The 18518-nt window shown below is 43.0% G+C and overlaps 1 protein-coding gene across 1 annotated transcript; it reads right to left on the bottom strand.

The window, feature by feature from the left end:
• Positions 1 to 5626: 5626 nt before the first annotated feature.
• On the bottom strand, positions 5627 to 18264 carry LOC122930695 (oocyte zinc finger protein XlCOF8.4-like). The gene is made up of 6 exons (XM_044284254.1): positions 18069 to 18264; positions 17789 to 17956; positions 17582 to 17705; positions 17364 to 17461; positions 11035 to 11092; positions 5627 to 7639 (listed from the first exon to the last, which is right to left on the bottom strand). Exons 1-6 carry the CDS (start codon positions 18177 to 18179, stop codon positions 7110 to 7112), a joined length of 1089 nt encoding a protein of 362 aa, XP_044140189.1. The 5' UTR covers positions 18180 to 18264; the 3' UTR covers positions 5627 to 7109.
• Positions 18265 to 18518: the final 254 nt, after the last annotated feature.

The following is an 18518-nucleotide window of genomic DNA, read 5'->3' as shown; positions in this document are numbered from 1 at the left end:
GCATATTGATTGTTTAATGACATCTTGAAATGTACTCTATATTCCCCTGTTGTCATATCTAGGGATGTCTCCTAAGGTACATATAGCTATTTTGAGCCGAATGTCCATATACATAGATATACCCCCATGTACTCCATTAGAGTCCCAGGATTAAACGAACCGGCTATTGAACTGACCCCCGAACGATCTAGGAAGGGAAGATCTTATTTGCGTTCCAGGGTGAAACGCATTGCAAGCCGGAGGTATCCATGTGAGGTGACATCATTCTGAGCGGAGATGTGGGAGGTGGCTATGCCGGCGTGATGCGGCCGATGCGTTCCACCGTGGACCGCATGTTAGACATCCGGTTCCTGTTTGTGGAGCGGCCTTCCCCGCATCTTTGCCTGCTGCCTCCTCTCACATTTCGAATACCGGGCACCTGGAGAGACAGATCTTCTTAGGTAGATGCTGGGACAAGTTATACTTTGGGTCCACCGGTTATCTGTGGTGACATTGGGTGTCTGGACACCGACCGAACCGGAAGTGGTGGTGCGTTCCAGCGTGGAACGCACCTCACTTCCGGTTTTTGGTTTTCACCTGAAGTTCAGGTGATCTCTGTTCTAATCAATTGGCAGACTATATAGGAACAGGCAACACACACCATCAATATCCCCTGAGGAAGCAAAACGCGAAACACGTGTAAAATGTTATCCTGTGTGGCTTTGTGCTGCTTATTTACATATATGGATATGTATGTTAACTAATGTAAGTCCAATAAAAGTTTTTGTACTTGTTTAAACTATGCTGTTCTGAGTTTAGCTTTGGTTTGATAGTGTGGAGATGGAAGCAGCATCAGGAGACTACAGAGTGGCAAGGCGAAATAGTTTGGAGGTGGCAGCAGCATCAAGAGGCCATAGAGTGGCACAATGACAGAGTCTGGAGTTGGTAGCAGTATCATGAGGCCACAGAGTGGGACAATGACCGAATCTAGAGGTGGCGGCATCAGGAGAAAGCCACCGAGTGGCAAAATGACAGATTCTAGAGGTGGTGGATGCAGTAGCAGCATCATGAGAAGGCCATCGAGTGGCACAATGACAGAGTCTATAGATGGCAGCAGTATGATGAGGCCACCGAGTGGCACAATGACAGAGTCTGGAGGTGGCAGCAGCATCAGGAGGTTGTCATTGTTTTCATGTACTTTTTATATATTTGTTGTTTCATAATATATATTTTCCTCACATTTTCAGACATCACACGACCTGGTGACATAGTGTGGAGATGGCAGCAGCAGCATACCACAGAGTGGCAAGGTGACATAGTGTGGAGATGGCGGCAGCATCAGGAGACCACAGAGTGGCAAGGTGACATAGTTTGGAGATGGCAGCAGTATCAGGAGACCACAGAGTGGCAAGGTGACATAGTTTGGAGGTGGCGGCAGTATCAGGAGGCCACAGAGTGGCAAGGTGACATAGTGTGGAGATGGCAGCAGCAGGATACCACAGAGTGGCAAGGAGACATAGTGTGGAGATGGCAGCAGCATGAGGAAACCACAGAGTGGCAAGGTGACAGTTTTAAGGTGGCGGCAGCATCAGGAGGCCACAGAGTGGCAAGGTGACATAGTGTGGATATGGCAGCAGCAGCATGAGAAGACCACAGAGTGGCAAAGTGACATAGTGTGGAGATGGCAGCAGCATGAGGAGGACACAGAGTGGCAAGATGACATAGTGTGGATATGGCAGCAGCATGAGGAGACCACAGAGTGGCAAGGTGACATAGTGTGGAGATGGCAGCAGCAGCATCAGGGGACCACAGAGTGGCAAGGTGACATAGTATGGATATGGCAGCAGCATGAGGAGGCCACAGAGTGGCAAGGTGACCTAATGTGGAGATGGCAGCAGCAGCATCAGAAGACCACAGAGTGTCAAGGTGACATAGTCTGGATATGGCAGCAGCATGAGGAGGCCACAGAGCGGCAAGGTGACATAGTCTGGATATGGCAGCAGCATGAGGAGGCCACAGAGTGGCAAGGTGACATAGCTTGGAGATGGCAGCAGCAGCTGCATCAGGAGACCACAAAGTGACCCGGTAACAGAGTGGGGCGGTGGGTGGCAATACCAGTACCCACTGATGAAGGTGGGTGCAAGAAGGAGCACTTGGCATCAGATGTGTGGCATCAGGCGGGTTGCAGCATCAGAGTAGTAGCTGAGGCAGGTAGTCAGAAGAAACCTGTCTCTTTTTTACCAATGTGTTGGTGTGGCACCATGGATGATCTAGTCTGATGCATCAGGAATTGGTGGTTGAAAATCCTGGCTGATCCATGCCTGATTCATCTTGACAAAGGTCAGTCTCTCCACCATTTCGGTGGACAGGCGAGTTCTCCTTGGGGTAACTATGGCTCCCGCCGCACTAAACACCCGCTCTGATGCCAGACTACTGGCCGGGCAGGACAGCTTTTCCAGGGCAAACTCTGCTAGTTGCGGCTGCAAATCCAGTTTGGATACCCAGTAGTCCAGCGGATCTTCAATGTGGGGTGGCAGGGTGCTGTCCAAGTATGCCACCAGCTGCTGGTTCAGGTCCTCCTCCAGGTCTACCTGCTGCTGGTGATTGTGAATACGAATATATAGCACTATATTCTAAATTGTGAAAATCGGTAATCGGAAAATTTGCGACCAGCACTACTCCTATAGGCAACTTTCCTATTGGTTGCTAAGTGCCGATATTCGCGAATACGAATATATAGTACTATATTCTAAATAATCGCAAATTCTCGAAGTGGGGATATTTACAATAAAAATTTGCAATTCTAATGTTCGCGCTCAACACTAACTGTTAGTTCGGCCGGTGACATATACCCATCTTTGGTGTGAGATACACCTGCACTGCATATCTCCCAGTGAAATTAATATAGTTAATCCGTTTGTTGGTTCGTTGGGTGACATATTCCAATTTTTTGTGTGAGGTACACCTGCACTGCATATGTGACAGGAAGATTAATATAGTTAATCCATCTGTTAGTTCGGTGGGTGACATATACCCATTTTTGGTGTAAGATACACGTGCACTTTATGCGTGTCAGAGAAATTAATATAGTTAATCCGTCTGTTAGTTCGGTGGGTGACATATTCCCATTTTTAGTGTGAGGTACACCTGCACTTTATACGTGACAGGGAAATTAATATAGTTAATCCGTCTGTTAGTTCGGTGGGTGACATATTCCCATTTTTAGTGTGAGGTACACCTGCACTGCATACGTGACAGGGAAATTAACCCTTTAAGGACACCTTTTTGCAAATCTGATCAGTGTCACTTTAAGTGCTGATAACTTTAAAACCCTTTGACTTATCCAGGCCATTCTGAGACAGTTTTTTTTTGTCACATATTGTACTTCATGACACTGGTAAAATGAAGTAAAAAATAATAATTTTTATTAATAAAAAAATACCAAATTTACCAAACATTTGTAAAAAAATAGCAAATTTCCAAGTTTCAATTTCTCTACTTCTGTAATACATAGTAATACCTCCAAAAATAGTTATTACTTTACATTCCCCATATGTCTACTTCATGTTTGGATCATTTTGGGAATGATATTTTATTTTTTGGGGATGTTACAAGGCTTAGAAGTTTAGAAGCAAATCTTCAAAAACCCAATTTTTAGGGACCAGTTCAGGTCTGAAGTCACTTTCCGAGGCTTACATAATAGAAACCACCCAAAAATGACCCCATTCTACAAACTACACCCCTCAAGGTATTCAAAACTGATTTTACAAACTTTTTTAACCCTTTAGGTGTTCCACAAGAATTAATGTAAAATAGAGATACAATTTCAAAATTTCAAATTTTTTTTTTTCCAGTTACAAAGCAAGGGTTAACAGCCAAACCAAACTCAATATTTATGGCCCTGATTCTGTAGTTTACAGAAACACCCCATATCTGGTCTTAAACCGCTGTACGGGCACCTGGCAAGGTGCAGAAGGAAAGGAATGCCATACGGTTTTTGGAAGGCCGGTTTTGCTGGACTGTTTTTTTTTTTACACCATGTCCCATTTGAAGCCCCCCTGATGCACCCCTAGAGTAGAAACTCCATAAAAGTGACCCCATCTAAGAAACTACACCCCTAAAGGTATTCAAAACGGATTTTTACAAACGTTGTTAACCCTTTAGGTGTTCCACAAGAATTAATGGAAAATAGAGATACAATTTCAAAATTTCACTTTTTTGGGGATGTTACAAGGCTTAAAAGTTTAGAAGCAAATCTTGAAATTTTTCAGAAATTTTCAAAAACCCAATTTTTAGGGACCAGTTCAGGTCTGAAGTCACTTTCCGAGGCTTACATAATGGAAACCACCCAAAAATTACCCATTCTAGAAACTACACCCCTCAAGGTATTCAAAACTGATTTTACAAACTTTGTTAACCCTTTAGGTGTTCCACAAGAATTAATGGAAAATAGAGATACAATTTCAAAATTTCTAATTTTTGGCAGATTTTCCATTTTAATATTTTTTTTCCGCTAACAAAGCAAGGATTAACAGCCAAACCAAACTCAATATTTATGGCCCTGATTCTGTAGTTTACAGAAACACCCTATATGTGGTTGTAAACCGCTGTACGGGCACACAGCAGGGCGCAGAAGGAAAGGAATGCCATACGGTTTTTGGAAGGCAGGTTTTGTTGGACTGTTTTTTTTTGACACCATGTCCCATTTGAAGCCCCCCTGATGTACCCCTAGAGTAGAAACTCCCAAAAAGTGACCCCATTTTAGAAACTACGGGATAGGGTGGCAGTATTGTTGGTAATAGTTTAGGGTACACCGCTGTTCTGTTTTCTCGCCCGTTGGCCCAGTCCTACCTTCCACTATCGTCTTCCTCGCAGGTCTGACTACCAGGATTGCTCTGTCCCTCCACACAGGTTGTGGCCTGCTTGTCAGCAAGCCCTCTCCTTCTCTGTCCTTAGGGCACACCTGCGTCTTATGAGCAGAGAAGGAGAGGCCTTAAAGAGGTTGTCTGACTTTTTAATAAGATGACCTATCCATCTGATTGGCAAGGGGACGATTCCTGGCACACCTACTGATCAGCTGTTTTAAGTCAAGTCAGCACTCATATGTTGTTTACCTGTTCGCCATCAACAAAACTGTGGCGAGCAGGTGTAATTACACTTCAGCCATTCTATTCACTTCTATGGGATGGCTCTTCCTGTTCAAGTGAATACTAAAGAGCCTTCCCATAGAAACGAATAGGCTGAGGGAAACTGAGAAGATAAGGCAGTGCTATAACGAGAATAGGTCATCAATATTAAACAAGAGGTGGCCAGCATGCCTGCATCCTAATCTTCACCAGTTATTGGCTGGCAACCTTAGTGTATTTAAAGCACTCTCCACTGTGGACAGGTATCTGAGCAATAGGTTCCATAGCTTGCTAAGTTTCTGTAAAAGCTAAGTTTCTGCTGTCTGTTTGTGTACCAATCCCTGCCTGGTTACTGGACTCCTCTGCCTGACCCGACCTTTGTACTGACCCTTCGCTGCCTCTGATCTTCTAATCCTGGACCAAACCTTTAAGTTATACAGTAGTGCTTGAACGTTTGTAAGTATTTTGGAATTTATACATTTTTCAAAATTTCTATATTCAACCTAAAACTGCATCAAATTTTCACTCAATTCCTAAAAGTGGATAAAAATAACCAATTTAAACAAATGAGTAAAAATCTAGACCTGGTCATTTATTTATTGGAATTCAATATCACATGTCTGTGAGTGGCAAAAGTATGTGAACCTTTACGATTAGCAGATAATTTGAAGGTGAGTCAGGTGTTTTTAATCAATGGGATGATCATCAGGTGTGAGTGGGTGACCTGTTTAATTTCTGTGGACCTCAAAAGAAGAGTTGTTGATGCTCAGGCTAGAAAAGGTTACAAAACCATCTCTAAAGAGTTTGAACCCCACCAATCAACAATCAGTCAGACTGTGTACAAATGGAGGAAATTCAAGACCATTATTACCCTCCCCAGTAGTTGTTGACCAACAAAGATCATGCCAAGAGCAAGGTGTGTAATAGTCTGTGAGGTCACAAAGGAACCCAGGGTAACTTCTAAGCAACTAAACATTTTTCTACCATTAGGTAAGTTAGTTCATGTTCATTATTCCACCATGAGGAGAATATCAATAGTGTGTGTGAATGGCAGGATTACAAGGAGAAAGTTGCTGCTCTTTCAAAAGAAAATTGCTACCCATCTGCAGTTTGCTAAAGGTTACCTGAACAAGCCAGTAGGTTACAACTGGTTAGAACAATATTTTGTGGATGGATGAGACTAAAATAGAACTTTTTGGTTTAAAATGAGAAGAGTTATGTTTGGAAAAAGAAAAACACTGCATTGTAGCATAAAAAAACTCATCCCATCTGTAAAACATGGTGGTGGTAGTGTCGTTGTTTTGGGCTGTTTTGCTGCATTTGGGCCAGGAGTGCTTCGCCTTCATTGATAGAACAATGAATTCCGAATTATACATATACGGTACTAGCAAATTCTAAAAGAAAATTTCAGGACATCTGTCCATAAGCTGTATCTCAAGAGAATGTGGGTCATAAAGGAAGACAACGACCCTAAGCACACCAGTCACTCTACCAAATAATAGTTAAAGAAGAATAAAGTTAAGGTTTTGGAACAGCCAAGTCAAAGTACTTACTTTAATTCAATAGAAATATTGTAGATGTACCTGAAGTGACCTGGAAAACCACCAACATAATTGAGTTGTATGGAGAAATGGGCTAGAATTCCTCCAAGCCAACATGCAGGACTAATCAACAATTACCGGACACGTTTAGTTGCAGTTATTGCTGCAAAAAGGGGTGGGAGGGGGTCACACCAGCTACTGAAAGCATAGTTTCACATAATTTTGACACTCACAAACATGTGTTATTGGTTCATTTTCTTCAAATAAGAAAGAAATGACCAAGTCTAGCATTTTTGACTAATTTGTTTGATTTATCTTTAATTTCAGTAGAAATATGCAAAATTCTGAAGGTTTCCCAAACTTTCAAGCCCCACTGTAGATCACAAGGCATCTTCATGTAGAGGTCCTACACTAGAGATCCACACCTAAAACATTCCATGTAGTCTAAACATTATAATGATTTCTAACCTGAGTGAGTTTTCTGATGTGTCACAAGAACCGATTTCTGGCGAAAACATTTCCTGCATACTGTACATAAATATGGCTTCTCACCTGTGTGAATTTTTAGATGTCTCAAAAGACCCGATTTGTGACGAAAACATTTCCAACATTCTGAACATGAATATGGCTTCTCCCCTGTGTGAATTCTTAGATGTACCACTAGATGTGATTTACGGTTAAAACATTTCGCACATTCTGGACATGAATACGGCTTCCCCCCTGTGTGAGTTTTCAGATGTCCCAGAAAACAACATTTGTGGCTAAAGCATTCCCCACATTCTGAACATGAAAATGGCATTTCAGGTTTGTGAATTCTCTCATGATTGGAAAGATTCTGTTTCTTTTTAAAATTCTTTCCATATTCAGAATATGCAAAAATTTTACCCTGTCTCTGTACAGTTCTATTTTTGCTAATCCGTGATTGATTCTCTTCTACGGTATGAGCAAGCGATAAAAGGAGATGTGAGTCGGAGCCTCTCATACAGTCTTCACCTGGAAAAAGAAAAGTCATATTAAACCATTATGATTAATAGCTGCTGTTTTGTCTGCTAAAGGTTGAATATTTTGGTTAGAGATGAGCGAAGTTCATATTTTGAAATTCATTCACGCTTCGTTTGGTGGTAAAAGCATAATTGCGTTATGGATTCCGTTACATCGGACCATAACACAATTCTATAATGGAATGCATAACAGAATGCCTTTAAAGGCATTCTGTTATTCATTCCGTCATAATAGAAGTCTTTGGGCTGCAAAACGGATCTGTTCCGTTTCCGTTATGCAGGGGAGTCCTCTCCTGCATAACGGAAATGGGACGGATCCGTTATGCAGGCCATATACTTCTGTTATAGAATTGCGTTCTGGTCCGTGGTAATAGAATCCATAACGCAATTATGCTTCTACCACCAAACGAAGCATGAACGGATTTCATAACATGAAAATTTCTCTAATTGTGGTGAAGCACAACTAAAGAGTTAATTTGTGATTTATTGCCAAAAGCACTTAAAGGGTCAAAGTATTCTTTTTCTTGTGTACTGCAAATGCCAAATGGTTGTGTATAGGCAGTAACAGTTAAACTTGGCAGTCTAAGAGTAGTGTACACTTCTCTCAGGCTGCAGCCCTGACTTCTCCCCCTCCCAGTCTCCCCTCTGATGCTAGTGCACGTGAACCAGGAAGTTTAGGAGGAATGAGCTGGGTTTAGGCTTTATACTTTGTCTACAATTGAGCGTGGCTATTTAATTTGAAGGAATCTCTTAGTTACCTATAGTATTAAAAAATGCAGTGCCAGTATGTACCAGTAGTAGAACACAATAATAGCAGCTGTAGTATTAATAATACTAGTAGTACTGAACACAGTCACACACCAGCCGTAGTGCCAACAGTACCAGTGCAATGCGCCCTTGAGGAGCTGAAGCAGAGGATGAGAGTGGTAGTGGCTCTGACTATAAGTGTTGAGCGAATCAAAGTATCCAAAGTGGACGTCGATCCAAAATTTAGAAAAAATTTGATTAATCACGAAGCCAAATTTCCTCACGCTTCGTGGGAACTAATCACTTTTGTCCTAAAATGGTGGCTTAAAAAATAAAATTAAATTATATTCACCTCATCCACTTGCTTACATAGAGGCCGTCCGCTCCTATCTTGATTGAAGAAAACCCACCAAAGGACCTGTGGTGTTCGTTATGATGTCATCACATTCGCTGCAGGTCCTTTGGCATGTTTTCTTCAATCAAGACAGGAGGGGACGGCCTTTCCGCAAGCAAGTGGATGAGGTGAGTAAAAAAAAAATTTAAACCCCCGATTAACTCCTGAAAGACTGAATGCGAGTCACAGACTCTGTGATCAGTCCGGCATCTGTGGGGTTAAATGATGGGGGCAACTCGATCGCTGTTCCCCGTCATTGTGCCGGCTCCATACAATGTAAAGCGATTTGTGACTAAGTAATTCGTAACAAATCAAATTTCTTGTTGAAGTTCCGTGAAGCGGCCAAATCAAACTTTTCAAAACTTTGCTCATCTCTACTGGCTATATAATCTGTCACAGTGACTTTTCCCCAAGCAGTTGCTTCCTAGGGCCGGTGCTAGTGTTTTTCAGGAGCTTCGGGGAATGGTATACTGGAGACCAAACTGGGCATGACGCTATAGGCATTTATATTCTATACAGCGTTGGCTTGGCTCACCAGAGTACCAAAGGATCCTCCAGTGGACCCATGGTCTGATACCATCGTGGGACCCAAAGGTTCAGAGGAAAAAAAAAATTGGGGGCTGCTTTTGGAGACAATAAATTGCCACTTTGAATTAAAACCTATTAGACATTATTGATGGTATGAGGGTTGGGCCTTTATTTCTTCTGGTGGGCCCAAGGAACCCCAGTCCAACACATCTACAGAATGCATGTACCAAGTGCAACCTCGGTTACAGTTGTCACCTAGCTTTTCCGGAATTTGCTTAGTTATTTAGTGATAAAACCATGATAAAAAACAACCTTTGCTGGGGTGCTGGGAAAGATAGATGACAACACTCCATTGCCCTGATACTATATAGGATAGTTTGCAGTGTATTTTCTATAACCAATATGTCCTCCATCACAGCCCGTGTTAAGAATTGTGTTGGACGGCACTCCTCTTTCTTTGGTACGGTGCTAAATGGTAATAGAAGTAATATGATAAAGATAGACCACGGCACTCGTTTTTAAAAGGTTGAATCAATTGTATTTTTTTTATATTTTCATCAGACCATCCAGGAGTAAATAATGTGCAAACTTGCCAACGTTTCAGTCCTAACACAGGACCTTGTTCACGGCCTTAGTTACTTGTGGCATGCTTCCTGTTGGACGGAGTTCAACAGGAAGCATGCCACAAGTAACTAAAGCCGTGAACAAGGTCCTGTGTTAGGACCGAACGTTGGCCAGTTTGCACATTATTTACTACTGGATGGTCTGATGAAAATATTAAAAATACAATTGATTCAAACTTCTAAAAATGAGTGTTGTGGTCTATCTTTATCATACTCCATCACAGCCCAGCACAAGTTGTTACCCAGCATTCTCAGACTGCAGAATGGCAGACCTGCCTTGTCGTGAATTGATACAGCCCTATCGGTCATATAGCAGGCTAACTAGAGCCTAGGAAAGCTGGGTAAGAATCTCTGTGAAACTGCAATGGACAAAGACAATGACACCTCCTCAATATTGTAGCATCGCTAGGCTGATCGGCCTTTCAGAGTCCGGGGAAATCTAAGTAACATGGCATAGGGGTCTGTAAGAGAGACTGCTAAATACAAAATCTACCTAAATGAAACCCCATTTTTCACTTCAAAGTTCACCTTTCAGGGTCCTGGGTAAGCTGGGTAACATACCATGTGGAGCTGTAATATGGACTACTACTTATAAAATCTAAACCAAAACAAGCATGTGAACCACCTTTTCTCAAAAACCACAATGAATATTGTTAAAAGCATAATAAAGTCACCAGTGTCAGCTCCTGGATTAACATACCAAAAAGAAGGTAGGGTCAGTAAGAAAAAAACATCTCTGCTTTATCTATGCCAAGCCCTACGGTGACTGATGGCGGGACCTCCACTCCCGAAACTGCACAATTCACATGCAGGCACAATCTCTGCATGGACATATTTTAAATGTCCATGCAGAGATATATCACCAACCGACCGCCCAGACGTATATAGTCAATGGGCAGTCGTAAAGAATTGTACAGTCAATGTGTCTCCAACCTTAAATGCGCTGAGAACAGGATATCATATAATATCCTTTGAGCATTAAAGGAAATGTGGATATTAACTGCTCCAACTGGATGAGGTATTCAGAAAGTTTCACGTAAACTCAGTCGGAAATTAGGGCAGAACAAAAACACAAAATGTATGAAAGGCTCTCACCATTCAATGACTCTGATGTAGGGTTTTCTGGTCCACGCGTCGTTCCACCATAACTTTCCTGCAAGAAAACCACATTCAGGACATGAGAAAAATGAATAAGGGAACCTTACTTTATCTGATAACCTGCAAATGATCAAAAAACCCTAGAAGACAAAAAAACAATGTGGCCTAAAAGGAGAATGATTGCCTCGGGTGGTGATCGGACAGTGTATACATTCAACTAAATATCCATCAGCAGACATGTTTGCTATTTTGCTGCATGAAATGATCTGAGCAGATCCTGAAGTGGACAGCAGTGTTCATCACCATTATTCTGCAACATCACAGCTTTTAAGCAGCTGATTGGCATTGTGTTGTGTGGTAATGTGGACAGTGCGGGAAGGTGTGTGTATCCCACCCGGATACCTCAGCTGGGTGAGATAACTAAAATCCGGAAAGCTGCAGTGGTCTCAGCAAAGTATAGTTTGCTGAGACAGTTTTGTATATATTTTCTTCTGGGCTGGATTTTACTTGGATTGGCAGTTAGGTTTGGTAGTGGGATCTAGCAGTCCACACCTTTCCGGCATACGTATTCCCTTTCACCTGAGGTGATCGCAGGTGAGGTCAAGGAGGCATAAAACCAACCCTCTGTGTATAAGTCAGGGGGAAGGAAAGGCTGAGGAGGCCTGAGAGTGAGAGAGAAATGCAGCATCCCACATATGTGTGTAAAAGGGACACTTTAAACATCTGCCTATTTATCTAATGTATTTGCAATGTATGGTATTTCCTATTCATAAGGCTGGCAATGTCATTACATCTATCCGCCACATAATATACAGTACAGACCAAAAGTTTGGACACACCTTCTCATTCAAAGAGTTTTCTTTATTTTCATGACTATGAAAATTGTAGATTAACACTGAAGGCATCAAAACTATAAATTAACACATGTGGAATTATATACATAACAAACAAGTGTGAAACAACAGAAAATATGTCATATTCTAGGTTCTTCAAAGAAGCCACCTTTTGCTTTGATTACTGCTTTGCACACTCTTGGCATTCTCTTGATGAGCTTCAAGAGGTAGTCACCTGAAATGGTCTTCACTTCACAGGTGTGCCCTGTCAGGTTTAATAAGTGGAATTTCTTGCCTTATAAATGGGGTTGGGACCATCAGTTGCGTTGTGGAGAAGTCAGGTGGATACACAGCTGATGGTCCTACTGAATAGACTGTTAGAATTTGTATTATGGCAAGAAAAAAGCAGCTAAGTAAAGAAAAATGAGTGACCATCATTACTTTAAGAAATGAAGGTCAGTCAGTCCGAAAAATTGGGAAAACTTTGAAAGTGTCCCCAAGTGCCGTCACAAAAACCATCAAGCGCTACAAAGAAACTGGCTCACATGCGGACCGCCCCAGGAAAGGAAGACCAAGATTCACCTCTGCTGCAGAGGATAAGTTCATCCGATTCACCAGCCTCAGAAATCACAGGTTAACAGCAGCTCAGATTAGAGACCAGGTCAATGCCACACAGAGTTCTAGCAGCAGACACATCTCTAGAACAACTGTTAAGCGGAGACTGTGTGAATCAGGCCTTCATGGTAGAATATCTGCTAGGAAACCACTGCTAAGGACAGGCAACAAGCAGAAGAGACTTGTTTGGGCTAAAGAACACAAGGAATGGACATTAGACCAGTGGAAATTTGTGCTTTGGTCTGATGAGTCCAAATTTTAGATCTTTGGTTCCAACCACCGTGTCTTTGTGCGATGCAGAAAAGGTGAACGGATGGACTCTACATGCCTGGTTCCCACCGTGAAGCATGGAGGAGGAGGTGTGATGGTGCTTTGCTGGTGACACTGTTGGGGATTTATTCAAAATTGAAGGCATACTGAACCAGCATGGCTACCACAGCATCTTGCAGCGGCATGCTATTCCATCCGGTTTGCATTTAGTTGGACCATCATTTATTTTTCAACAGGACAATGACCCCAAACACACCTCCAGGCTGTGTAAGGGCTATTTGACCATGAAGGAGAGTGATGGGGTGCTGCGCCAGATGACCTGGCCTCCACAGTCACCGGGCCTGAACCCAATCGAGATGGTTTGGGGTGAGCTGAACCGCAGAGTGAAGGCAAAAGGGCCAACAAGTGCTAAGCATCTCTGGGAACTCAGTATCGGTAAGGAGAAGAAATATGCAGCGGCACTCACCAATATGCGATCAAACAGCTTTATTCAGCCACAATCAGGCAGGGGGCGGACAAGTCAAACACGCAATAACAGCGGCGGCCGTTTCGCGCTATCTGCGCTTCATCAGGCTGTGCTTCAATGCGTGCTTGTGTCCGCACTTCCTTTAACCTCCGGCGCAGGCCGACGTCATACAAATAGACGAATCAGGCCGCATCTAGGCAAAAGGGGTTGCGTTCAACAACTACAAACATAGAAGGTGCAACATATTTGTAACAAATCAGCAAGAAATCAGAGACAAACATACAAGTATATAAGACACATGTGAATAAATAAAATCAAGGAAACTTAATTACAGGAATGGGCTGAGGTCATTTCTATCGTTCAATCCAAGTTCTCCTAATGCTTGTGTGCTCAGGATCCACCGGGCTTCCATCTGCAGGAGGAGGCGGTGTCTATCCCCCCCTGCAGAGGAGTAGGTACTATTTCTAATCCAGAAAATGAAATGCAACTAGCGTCACCATTATGGACTTCTTTAACATGTTGGATGAATCTGGGGCACCCCTTTCCTGTTCTTACTGAATTCAGGTGTTCCCTAAACCTTTCAAACAGGCACCTGATGGTTTTGCCAATATAAAATCGTCCGCAGGGGCACAATAGTAGATACACTACATATGTGCTCCTGCAATTAATAAAGGTGTTCACTCTATGTTGGATACCTGCAAATCCAATGCATTTCTTCAAGGAGTTGTAATTGCAAAACGAGCAGTTGCCACACTTAAAATTCCCTTTAGGTAAATTGCTATTAAGCCAATTCTCATTCCTACTGGGCTTAAACCTGCTTCTGACTAGTCTGTCTTTTACGGTATGTGCCCTTCTAAAGGAAATCAGTGGTTTCTGTTCAGTGAGTTCATGCAGGCTTGCATCTCTCCTCAATACATCCCAATTTTTAAAAATAACGGAGCGATTGCGCTCTGCCATAGGGCTGTATTTAAATGAAAATGCAAACCTCATGGAATCTGTGTTCCCTTGTTTATTTCTGTGATTTACCCTCCTAAGTAAACTATCCTGGGAGAAATGCTTTTCAACCTTCCTCATGTCCTCCTCCAATGGTCCTACTGGGTACCCCCTCTCTATTAGGCGTTTTTTTAGATCCTCTGCCTGTCTACAATTACTGCTATTTTTACTATTAATGCGCCTTAATCTGACAAATTGTCCATATGGTACGGCTCTCTTCACGCTGGGCGGATGGAAGCTGTCGTGGCGGAGCAAGGAGTTGGTCGCCGTGGGCTTGCAAAAGCCCTCCATGGCCAACTCGTCGCCTTCCACCAGGACAGCCACATCCAAAAACTCCAATCTGCAGCCTCCAAAATTGAGGGTGAACGTCATACCCATATCATTGCTATTGAGGAAACCCACAAACTCCCTACACTCGCTTTCAGTACCTTCCCACACTATGAACACGTCATCCACGAACCGTAGATACGTTTTCAATTTGGATACATACGGGTTCATGATAGAGTAAATGTACCTATCCTCAAATCTAGCGAGGTACATATTAGCGAATGTACAGGAGACGGGGGTCCCCATGGCCGTACCCACTTTTTGCTTGTACCAATCCGCCCCAAACTGAAACACGTTATTGGTTAATATAAACTCCAGTGCCTCACCAATGAAACTGCAATATATCTGGCTTTTGCCCATATTGGCCACGATGTCGAGGATCGCCTCTACACCCGCATCATGTGGGATGCGGGTGTAGAGGCTCTCCACATCGAGGGATACCAATTGGTACCCATCCTGCCAATGTAATTCTTTAATGGCTGTCAAGAAGTCATTGGTGTCTTTGAGGTATGCAGGGGCACTGGTGAGTACGGGTCTCAAGAGCCAGTCCACATACTTGGACAAGGGCTCCGTCACCTACCGACGATAGGACGCCCCGGGGGCTGGCTCAGTGATTTATGGACCTTCGGAAGAAAGTACCAGGATGGTTTAGCTGGGGAGGATGGGACAAGTTTGTCCACCATGTTACTGGGGAGGAAACCAACCTCCACATATTTAGAAATAAAGGACAAGTAACTGTTGGATATTGGCCACGGGGTCCCCTCGTATCCTTTCATAAACGCTGGTATCTCCCAGCTGTCTGAGGGCCTCCTTCAAATAATATTCCCTGGACATGAGGACTATGTTTCCCCCCTTGTCCGCCGGTTTAACAACGATGTCATCCTTAGAACTGGGAACTCCTTCAAGACTGTTGGAAGATCATTTCACGTGACTACCTCTTGAAGCTCATCAAGAGAATGCCAAGAGTGTGCAAAGCAGTAATCAAAGCAAAAGGTGGCTTCTTTGAAGAACCTAGAATATGAGATATTTTCAGGGTTTTTTTTACACTTTTTTGTTATGTATATAATTCCACATGTGTTAATTCATAGTTTTGATGCCTTCAGTGTGAATCTACAATTTTCATAGTCATAAATATAAAGAAAACTCTTTGAATGAGAAGGTGTGTCCAAACTTTTGGTCTGTACTGTATATAGTTTGGGTGTGTTAATAAAGTTGGTTGAAGTGAAGTAGTTAGTGAGAGGAGGTAAGCAAGTGTATGGAGGAGAGAAATCGGCATCGTCCACCATGTAGTCTGCTATTTCTACCCCTTGGTCATGGCCAGGCTAAGGGAGTACAGTGAACATTTATCTACAGCAGCTGAGCACAAGACCGTAAGTCTATGTCTAAATATGAAGCAAGCCTAGTGAGGGTTAGAGCTGAATCCAGCCTATAAACTTCACAAGCACAAGTGCCTTAGAGCAACTTTAGGAGTGCCGGGACACGAATGGATTAGTGCGCAGAATTGTCCTTATTCACTAGAAGCCTTCCGGGATATAGTGGAATCCTAAAAACCTGAATCCTTCAGGAGAGCATACTGCAAATAATGTAGCAGAAGACTGATGCCTACCACGAGGGTGAACGCCCTTATTGGATAGCTCAAGATAAGTAGAAAACAGTGCTATAGTTTGGACTTAGAATAATTACAGAAGTCTTGCCTGTAAAGTGTCAGCCTTAAAGAGAACTCCTCAACTGACAATTGCCGAAACCTGATAAAAGGAATACTACTGAACCTATTTCTGAGTCATCACTCACGGTCCTGGTGTCACGAACACAGGGGCCCAGCCACCAAAGCACCTTAAACACCTATACCATCAAGGGCACCTCAACTTCCATCTGGCTGGTGTTCCCTGCAATAGAGAGTGCACCAGATGATTTAGTGCTGTCTTCCCATCCACTGCACTGCCAGCCCAGGGAGGCTCTGCTAACCGTGAGTACAAACAACTACTACCCCCATCGGCCCACCGTAGCCTCACATGTTTTCCCGGCGGTCTGTCTCGCTGCAGAAAGGCTGAGGAAGCCTGAAATTGGGGGACCTAGTGATGCCTGCAGAGAGAGGGTCGCACGGCCAGAGTCAGGTGGACTTCTGGGCCAAAATCCCCCAAAGGTACTGATGTGGTTGTAGTCACAGCCTGGAGGCTGCTGGACTGTTTGAGCTGAGAAAGCCGCATCGTATCACATATGTGAATTGTGTTCTGTAGAGGTGAGTCAGGGAATGAATTATGTATTAGGTAGTGCCTAGACTGGCAGGAGTTATTTTGGTTACTGTATTGTGCTAAAGTGCTAGAAAATAAAGCATTGTTTGTACTTCAATCTGATTGTCTGCGAGAACCTGTGATTGAGACCCCCTGAGAGAGAGCAATCCCTTACAATTGTTACTAGCCGAAACTACACAGCTCTGTCCAATGTGTGGTTGACAGAACTGGCTACTGCATCACTGCTCCCGTTCAAGTGAATGGAAGAAGTGCTGTAGTAATGAGCTCCACCTCATTGAGTACAGATGATCATCAGAGCTGTGAAATGTTGGACCCCCGTTAATCTGATATTAATGGTCTAAGTTGAGGATTGCACATTAATAAAAAAATAAAAACTGGAGAACCTCATAATTGCCAAGTGCATTTGCAAAAAGTTTAACAAAATCCTTAATTAAACCAAAAACCATTTGCAGCCACTACCAACCACATAAAAAAAAAAACATAATTAAATATAGCATAGACTTCACTGCTGGAGAAGTTTACTGGAAAGTGTCATTACCACAATCTATAGAGGATTTGTAGAAATCTCACCTCATGATCCAGTGGGACATTTTGCTTTTCCTTTGGACAATCCTGGAAATAAAGAGGACTGGGACAACTCTCTGGTGGATTTCTCCTATTGGACTCATCTACAGGAAATAAACCCAGTGACTGAATACATTGTCTATATGTGATGATCAGATGATGGGTTAATCTAGGTGATCCTTAAAACCTGGTCTCCTCTATAATGAAGGAAGGTCTCCTCTTACCCGGTGATGTGAGGGGATGGTGATCCTTCACCATGATGTCCTTGTACAGATCCTTGTGTCCTTCTAAATACTCCCACTCCTCCATGGATAAATAGACAGTGACATCCTGACACCTTATAGGAACCTGACAACACAATCATACAGTCATCCTCCAAACACCTCCTTGGCATTATTGTATAATGTCCCATCATTCCCAGCAGTACTCACTTCTCCGGTCAGCATCTCAGTGATCCTGTTGGTAAGTTCTACAATCTTCTGCTCATGTATCAGTGAATGAGGTGGAGGCTCAGTGATGGCTCCTGGACTCCTGTTCCATTCTCCCAACACATGGGGTGTCACACACTCACCAAACGACTTCTTCACTACTGTGTGATCCTGTGTATGGGGAGACACCAATTACTACATGTATCCAAAGAATCCTTCACCTTTCCAGTCATTTCCCTGTATTATTAATAGAGATAAGAGTGATGTCATGTGAGACTCTCACCTCTCCAGTTATCAAGTAGATGATCTCCAGGGTGAGGTCTAATATCCCCACAGCCATGTGGTCTCTGTCCGTGTCCATTCTTGGTGGTTCATTGATGGAAACCACCATCATCTTTCAAAGGAAACTTTTTCTGTAGAAGTCCTTTATCTAAGGAACAAGGAAGAATTAAGTTCAAGCTCACATTTCTAGAACATCTTACATGAAAAATAGGGCATAATTGGCAACTTTTGAAGCCACTGATGTGGAAGGGAGAAGTAGCAGCACACAGAACAAGTGAAAATCTTTCATCTTGCAGCCACATCCCTTTTACAATATGCCCCCTTTTCTGATGTAACCTGTCAGTCGTGCCCCCTTTTCCTGTAGGCCTCATTCCTTCCATATTTGTTTAGGTGCTTGAAACTGCATCAGATGATGCAAGTTCTGATGCCACACACAGGGCAACTCTTTCCC

The sequence above is a fragment of the Bufo gargarizans genome, chromosome 3 (assembly GCF_014858855.1).
Source record: "Bufo gargarizans isolate SCDJY-AF-19 chromosome 3, ASM1485885v1, whole genome shotgun sequence".
NCBI lineage: Eukaryota > Metazoa > Chordata > Amphibia > Anura > Bufonidae > Bufo > Bufo gargarizans.
This window is presented reverse-complemented; position numbering and strand designations above follow the sequence as displayed.